We start from the raw sequence: 9,199 nt of genomic DNA on the forward strand, positions 1-9,199 counted from the left end.
TTAGTCTTGAAAATGTGAAGAAATGTATAATGTAGAGTACACAAGTCGCTATGATCATATAATGATTTGAATTGAGCAAAACAAAAACATGCTCAAATTTAAAACAGTATAATAATACTACGACTACGACTTATATATCTGTTTAAACATTCATGTCATTTGCCGTTCGTAGGCCCCACTATTTTGAAAAAAAATAAATTCAGACACAAAAATATTAGATAGACTGTACACTTTCTCACGTTGCGTCAGTACAAATGAAACAAGTATTTTCTTTTTTGACTATTATCTTCAAAAATATATATATGTACTAATCGGATACAACGGGTTTGTTGTTAATTGACGTAAGCGTTATATTTGAATTAGTCATCATTACCACTATGTCATTCGATTTCAGTCTTTGCCATCTAGACATACGCGTGTAAATAATACAAACGGAATCAAACGTTTATCGTGCAACACAATAAGACTATACAGTATTTATAAGACACTTACTCGTTTAAGGCTATTGCAACATGCCTACGTTTAAATTTTAGTCAGTTAATTTATAACCAAACATATTGTATTTTATTTAGGGCATAACCGTGTAAAATCTAAAAATAATGCAACATGTTCATTAAGCATATCCCCTAGTAATTCGGATGTGTAATTAACGGTAATACATTACTTGTAGTTTCACAAACAATATTGACTATTTAAATGTTTTGTATATAGATATTTTTCATATGCAGCCATTACTACCGCATTTAGTCAACTAATCATTACTACATTATACTAAATAGTAAAAAATAATAATTGTAAAACGCGTGATTTGTTTGATTGTTTAGAAAAAAATGAGACGCTCAACTCGAAAAAGGAACCCGCCTGCCAGATTTGAAGACCATGACGAGCCGCCGCCACGAAAAAGGCAGCCGCAAAGGAAATCACAAGCCCCCGCAGCTCATAAGGTACCTATACCGCCTAATGGATCAACACGGCAACAATCTTCGGCTACAGTATCGGCTTATTCACATACGTCCACGTCAAGGGCACCTACACTATTAGCGAGGGCAAATACATCATCGCCCGTAACAGCCATGCCACAGCAAGCGGACATGGCACAGCAGTGTTTGAAGCAAGACATTAAGTTGGAAAATCGACAAGGTAAAAAACTACCAATTACTTGTGTCTAAATTATGCTCGGGATATGCGTCCCTGAAAATCTAAATAAAAAAAAGGAATACACAAAGTCAATTTGTGGACATAGCCACCGTGTTGACTAGTTTTACCAAAGGCGTCATTCCACATAAAGAAAGGGGGGGGGCACAAATTGTCATAAAGGAAGAGGGTAAAAAGGTAATTAACCCATCAATACAAAGAAAAACGATACTGTTGAAGAATTGTCGCTCAACCCAAAAAACCACTGACAACTTTGGATGGCGCACACTAGCTATTTCAGGTCGGGTAAAATACTATGATTTCAATTATCAAATAAACATAACATTCTTACCTGGTCTGCAATTGATTCCCATCTTTACAATGCATAATTATACAATCACGGTAAACATAAGTAACAAAATATTTGCATTTTAATTCAATGGCATGATATACACAGTTGTCAGAAAATGAGTAGTTCAATCTTACAGACGGAATCTCGTATCAAAATAAACAAATATAAAGAGCTGTAAAGTCTAAATTTGATATCATATAAAGTCATAAATGACTAGTGTTAATAATGCCAAAGACTTAGTTTGATTACCGAAAAGGCCAAGATATTCTTTTTGTTCAATATTTGTCTGATTTTCTAATTTTATTCGCAAGTCTTTGCCAAAATAATAACATAATTAGAGTCTGATTCCGTTATCGTTTATAAAATATATGCTGCTAAAATTACTAATGAAAAAAGAACTTGCAGCTGCAGTAAGACAATCACAATTAAGGATGCTGCAAACTAAATTCATTTTTAAAAAAAATGAGAGACAGGATTTCGAAGAACCCCTTACCTCCCCCTACACTTACTAGTATAATTCATACTGAACATTTGGTTCGGATAAGCTTAGAAATTGTGTGCATGTGTGCAATACAATAGAGGATTTATTCACCCTTTTTGTGCATTAACATCTTCATAAGCAGGAGAACACATTTACAGCCCTCGTCCTACAGGGTTAGGACTTAACTTCTGCAGATGTTGATGCACAAAAAACCTGTGTTAGAGTCCTTCTAAGATAAAAGTATTCGACTTATTTGGTGATTCTACAATATGTTGTTTTTCGCAAAACGAAACGGTTTCGTATTGATTGTTACGCACTTGTGTCTTAGTTTTTGATATTAAGACAACTAGGGGCCGTCTTTGTAATCAGCAGTTTTGCATGGTGTCAGAATCACGCAAACCAGAGCTATTGGTAGGATATCATAGAGTGCTGGACTGTTCTCAGTGCTTGATAATTAAACAAGAACCCCCTCCCCCAAAAAAAAGAAAAAAGAAAAAAAGAATTCTGTATATCTAAAAGGGTCATAATTCTGTCAAAAGCGGTGATAGAGTTATTGGTTTTTGACAGTGACCTCTTATGCCCACATATGAGTGTATTAGGTTTTAACCTATTCCATTACATGTATGTAATTTTTACAAAACAAACTTGCATGCAAAACCTTAGCCAAACTGTCAAGCTGACGCCATTTGTGTACAGTATGGTCCCTATTCTTCGAAACATCAGCTAAATAATGTGCCCGCATGGTTTTATCCATAAATGCAAAGTTTTTTTTTCTGTGTGAATGAAACCTGTGTGTGCATATTTATGCAAGAAATGCCAGTTAATTATTGTGTTTTATACATGAAGAGTGTTGATCATATGAATTATTTTTATCTTAGAAATTTGTCAAAAAATCGTCATTTAATGGCGGCCATGTTGGATTTTGAAGCCTTATTGAATTTTCTTCCGATGCTAGTATAGCACTTTCCAAGTCATTATTATGATCGACCTACAATGTCAATTTATATCATTTTAATGCTATAAATATCCCCATTTTGTCATGTCCTATGTACATTGTACATTTTGGCGGCCATCTTGGATTTTGGCGGCCATCTTGGATTTTTAAAAAGTGGACCCCAGGCTGAAATGAATTGAAATACTATTTCCTGCCACCATGCCAAGTTTCATGCTTTTCCCAGATCGTGTCCGCATTGGCTATATCATGGTCATAAGTGTCCAAAAAAACGGGTCAAAATGTTTTTTACTATATGGTATTGGTCCAAAGTATTCGGAGTGAAAAATGCCAATAAATCTGTCTATTAACATAAATAGTCAGTAACTTTAGATACAATTAAATGGCCACTACCTTTTGGACTGAAGACTCATTTTTTATTGGACATTCACTCGTTTATATTATAAGAAAAAGCGTTGTGGCTTTGGAATACACAAAATTAAGTACATCTTGAACGGGGCCTGTTGTCTGACGGGACGTATTGGTACATCTCTTTTCTCAACTGCAGTCTATCAAGTGTACAGCTAATAATAGCGTGCTACTAAATAACAACATAAGTAAAATATCTGAGTATCAAGTATTTGAATAAATAAATATATATATGAATTATGGGAGAGGTCGGAAGGTCAAATTGATAGTAAACATGAAGTTTTCTGATAAAATGTAAATTGTCGGTTAAATACGCCTATATTCATTATAATATTATACTAAATAGTAGAAAATAAAATGATTTTAAAATACTAGTATAGTATAGTAGAAAAGAATGATTTTAAAACGCTCGTTTATATTATATGTTAGACAAAATGAGCCGCTCGACTAGAAAGAGGAAACCGCTTGTCAGACCTGTGAACCATGACAAAATGACGCTACGAAAAAGGCAGCCACAAGCAACGCCACCTCATAGGACACAAATAATTCAAAGGGAAGCCAAGCTGCAATCTAGGTCACCTTCTGTGGCTACCTCCTCGTCTAGACCACCTACGCCTCCGACTGGGGCGCCTACACCTCCGCATGTAATATCCATACCACCACAAGTTGACATGACGCAGCAGTTGTTGGAGCAGAACAATCCATTGGTAAATGAACAAGGTAAGAAACAACCAATACTTCATGTCATAGCTATGCTCAAGTAGTGTGTTCCTGAAAATGTAAAAGAAAGGAATACACAGATTCATTTTGTTGTCATGGTCACATTGTTGAATAGATATAACAATAGCGACATTCCACGTGACGACAAAATGGAAATACAATGTACATGTGATAAACCAATGAAAAAAGGAGGTCAAAAGTAATTATAACCTCATAAAATACAAAGATAAACGATACCATTGCGGAATGATCAGACACATTTTGATGTTAGCCACCATATATTTATGCTCTCAACCCATATAATTACTGGTCATGAGGGTCGGGGCGCAATTGCTATTTCAGCATGCGATAATATGCTACAATTTCAATTATCGATCTTGCACAATAATAATTTGCACATTCTGTCAGTGTTGTTAGGATTATAGTAATCATGTGGCCAAGTCAAGCGCAAACCCTAAAGTTTTTCAGGCTCCGAATTCTGCAGCAAAAGAACATTACATAATAAGGAGAAGTGTGGATAAAATATTTTCAAGATAGGAATATATTTTGTACCGTAACTCGAATCATCTTTATAGGGATAAATAATCAATACACTTTTAATCTTGTCAAGCAAACCATACTTCATAATATGTATATTATTTAATGAATGATACATAATCAATCTGTATTTAAGAAGAACTGGAGATGACACAGTCTTCTGATATTGTGATTTGCCGAAAAGCCATTATTAAAAATTTCGTCGCACTCAAGAAGTATTTGCATCCTGATCCTATAATTGATTGTGATACAGGATTTGAATTACTCAACGTAGCAGACAGAAGGAATATCCAGGTACGATATAAAGTAGTTTAGAGGCAGTGCAATTTAGATTACTTTATTCAATTGTCAGTATTTGATGACATGTGTGACATTGTGATTTTTTTTTTAATTTTATTTGTTGATTGTAATATAATTCCTAAGAAATAATCTTATTTCATGCTTAGAACTTATATTTGAAATATTCTTTAAAAATATATCATTATTTCTGCATAAATTATTTCAAAAAAGAGATCATGGTATACTAAGCAAATGAAACAAAAATAAACGCTTACCGAACGTTTAAAAATGTTATTAACAAGTTGGTATAAAGGTAAAAAAATGTGATTCTTATTCATAAAATGCAATGTTACAGGGTAAGGATCCAACTGATAAGAATGAAACGATATTGAAAAAAGTAATATCCAAAGGTGCCAAAGGTTACACAGATTTTGAGGAGCGTCTTAAAAAGACTTGGCAGACTGAATTGTTAGAGCTGATCGTTTGTGCAGAAAATGGACAGGACACAACAGAGATTGAGAGTCGGCTTAGGAAAACTGCACTGTTATGTCCAGAGTATATCAAACAAAGAGGTGGTAAGTCAATTATATTACGCTTGTCTGAGCACTGTGTTCAGTGGTAACACTTTGTGACAGGAAGCATGTCTATTGTTCCATCATTGTATGTTAATAACATCTTCACCTGACTCAAATTATCAATAAATATCAACTTTTACAGAAATGATTTAAAGTGGACCTTCTACAATATGTTTCCCTTGTTTGTTTTTGTTTAATACGTAAGTAGGCCATGTTTAAAACTTACCTTTACAAACCTTCTATTTACAAAGAATTGTGCATGAGGCAGCACGTTCTTTTCTGCTACAAAAGTCAGTGGCATTGCACAAGGAACTTCAAACATTATATGCTATACATGTATATCGGATTGAGCTGTATTTATCGGCTTTCAACACCGGTGCATAGGAAGGCAGAATAGGTAAAATCACAAACGATATTTTTTTCTGTTCCATTTCGCATCCCAATTGGAACATCTTAGTTATACTTTATAATAACCTAGGACTTAATATGAGTTGCAATTACTTCTACTAAGCGTTTTTATGTAAACAAAACATAGAGAAAGATCTTTGAGAATGTATAACGAATGCAAATATTTGACATCCATTATGTTTGTATGGAAGGTTTTTAAGTAAAAATTCCATTCATGTAAATAACTCATTTTTGCTTGTAAATTAAATCCATGTAAATGGCATGATTTTCCATGAGAAAAATGAGACGAAGAAATAACAAACTGGCACAAAGAATACTAATTTACAATTGTGTCCATGTATTGTTCATGCAAGAATAAGTCATTTACATGAATGAATTTTAATTTACAAGCAAGAAAAAGTAATTTACATGAATTGAATTCTTACATAAATACCCTTCCACATGTTTCGGTACAATAGTGATCAAATCTAACAACCATTTTTAATGTAAAAATATCCATGGATGTACAATTATAAACAAATTCGACTAAACGTCAACAGGCTAACATTTTGCTTTTTCGCTTTCTATAATCATTATTATAAGTAATTAAATTTAATAATGCTCTGTATACTTTTTTAACTTGACTGTACTTAATGTATGTGGAATTTTACTTGGTATATTGAAAACCAACTTTATCAACAACTCACAACATTAAATTACTAGTTGTTAACATGTTAACCGTATCAGCTCTGTGTATTCTTACTATTGTATTCGAGGCTGGTATCCGAAATTTGATGGAAAAGTCCGTAAAGATGTGATTGTTTCGGACATTATTGTCGCTGATGTATAACTAAAATATTAAACCAAAACTATTTTCCCAAAAATATGTCGGTTAATATGACGACTTTCATGGTTCTTTATGAATTATTTGCATACAAAGAATTGAGCTACTTTTGAGTAGCCGTAGAATTTTTACAATAGGTTATATCCAATCACTGATTGTGGCGTTAGTTTGTTTGGTGTAATTTAGCATCACATGAAAAGAAAAAGTAATTAGAGCGAAAATATCAATAAAATGCGTGAGTTATTATTCGTGCCACTGGCCTCCAGATAGTTAAATCAAACAAATGAAATAAAATTTCAAGTTACCGGTAAAAACTGATGTAGTTAGGTTTAATGTGTAAATTCATTATTACTGACACCTTATAAATAATTCAAGTGAGAATGAGAACAAAATCGTCAATATAGCGTATATTTTCCTTTGCATAATCTACAGTGATAGAATAATTCAGGAAACGGCCCACTGAATTTTCGTAATCTATATTCTATAGTAAATCCATCACATCTAGGACTCAATTCTTAACACAGCATATCCCTTACAGGAATTTGGTGGCTAAAACTGTCAACAGCAATACTATCCAAGTAAATTTAGCACAAAAAGATAATACATAAGCCCTTGGCCTTTTTCTGCAGCTTTTAATTTGTGTAAGCACTATAAAATAAACCAAATAACAACTTGAGTGTATTCTGGCCAATGGTACTTCCTGAAACCTTCCACCAAGAAATAAAATCCTGCAAAGATACACAAAAAACAATTTTTAAAGTACTCAGAAATGAAACTTCATGTACAAATTTACAAAATATATACTTATTAAAATGTAATCAGTCTTACCAAGGGTGATTGGAAATGGGCCACGTCAAAATCTAGAAGAACTTCTTTCAACGGGCACGGTCTAATTCCGTACCGAGGTGACACCTTCATTTAACAAGCATTGGTCCAGAAAAATCCCGGTGTCCAGTATGCCTGGGGTCGTATATCAATTTTCATCATTGAGTAGACCCTAATTATATTTCAAGCTATAGTTGAAATCGATATATTAGTCATCATATATATGATCTTATTTATACATTATAGTTTTTAGGGCAACAAATTACTACAAACATTAATACAAAAGCAGTTATTCGTTTCCTTTTAGTTTGATACGATCCCGGTTTCGTGCGTTCCGAATAACAGGTCGCGATATTGTTCCGTCTAATCATGTGTTACTGTAAAAAAAAACGGATGAAAAAATGCGCAGTATAATAAAAGAAGGTATTTCCCGTTGGTGAAAAAGAGAACTGCTGGTTTTCAGAGCAATTATGTTAAAATATTTCGATTATTTCAACTAATATATAATGTTGTTTGGATTTTGAAATATTAGTAAGAAGGCAGTGTTTCTGTTATCTTCTGGAAGCCCGTCGCTTTAAAAGACTTTCTCTAATATCTATCTTCAAGGAGGGAGAATCTTGAAAGAAAAGCTGTTTATACATCTAGTCCCTGTTTTCCCTTCTGTGTGTGTTAGTTTATTTTATAACCTGCCTTATGTTTACGTGAACTATAAATTATTTTGCTGGTAAGGTCGGACGCTTGCATTGAAATGTCGGACGCTTGCATGTTAGTAAACTGCGAGTCATCACTGCCATCAGAATCTTATATTATTTTACACAGCAAAATTTCAAACTAATAAATCTAATACGACTATTCGAATAGCTTGATTTCTGTAAATACGAGTACAAATCTGGAATATCTTTCCAAAAACATGATCATTGTGAGAGATTTGACACTTCCGGCAATACCAAGTAAATTCGTAAAGGACGTTGCTAGCCCTACAGGGCCGGACTCCTAGCAAAAAGTTATTTCTGTATGTGAGTCACGCCATCAAGAGTAGGTATAGACTGCAAACTTCACGCCGCTAGAAGCTACACATCTGTGACTTATCGTTTAAAGGTTACGCATTTTAATTGGTAGAAAACTACTTTCTATCTTTATCAAGGGGGTGGAACCCATATGTATCTCAGAAATGAGCATCGGTGAAAATTAAATGTGAATTTACGCAGCACCAGATGTGAAGCATAACACCAGATGTGACTGTAAAAATAGGTCAATCGCAGGGTAAGTTTTCATCTTTTTAATTTTATATAAAATTCAATCCTTTTTTTTCAAGAAAATCGAAATGTGATTCTACCCTCCTGACTCTCCTCTATATTACCCATTTTTGTTTTGGATTTCTATGCAGTCTTCAACGAGATATTCTTCAGTCGTGGGTTCTGGTGTGACCAAAACATGCAATATGAATGAAGAAAATGTCACTAAATGGACTAAAAAAAACACCAGAGATTATACGAAATCTCACTACAGACCGATGCTTAACATTCAGACAAATCCTGATTTAAATATTTATTGAGATTTGGCTACAAACAAAGAAAATTGCATTTGAGCTCCATATGTGCTGAAGATCTAGATCCATATGTGCATAATATAAAAAGATAGCAACATAATTATGCATCACTTTCATAAGGAATCTATAATTTATTCTTTTGTGTATCATTCTGTA

At 33.6% G+C, this 9,199-nt stretch overlaps 1 protein-coding gene across 2 annotated transcripts; it reads left to right on the forward strand.

Annotated features, from left to right (window-relative positions):
* Positions 1-822: 822 nt before the first annotated feature.
* LOC132744360 (uncharacterized) lies at positions 823-8,693 on the forward strand. Of its 2 annotated transcripts, none has more exons than XM_060733047.1 (4): positions 823-1,140; positions 3,757-4,047; positions 4,721-4,878; positions 5,219-8,693. In XM_060733047.1, the coding sequence occupies exons 1-4, from the start codon at positions 831-833 to the stop codon at positions 5,483-5,485; spliced, it is 1,026 nt and encodes a 341-aa protein (XP_060589030.1). In that variant the 5' UTR covers positions 823-830; the 3' UTR covers positions 5,486-8,693. The 2 variants fall into 2 exon arrangements, with proteins under 2 accessions (XP_060589030.1, XP_060589031.1); XM_060733048.1 differs by having other exon boundaries at positions 4,724-4,878.
* Positions 8,694-9,199: the final 506 nt, after the last annotated feature.

The sequence above is a fragment of the Ruditapes philippinarum genome, unplaced genomic scaffold, assembly GCF_026571515.1.
Source record: "Ruditapes philippinarum isolate M1 unplaced genomic scaffold, ASM2657151v2 ctg7506_1_1_1_1, whole genome shotgun sequence".
Lineage (NCBI taxonomy): Eukaryota > Metazoa > Mollusca > Bivalvia > Venerida > Veneridae > Ruditapes > Ruditapes philippinarum.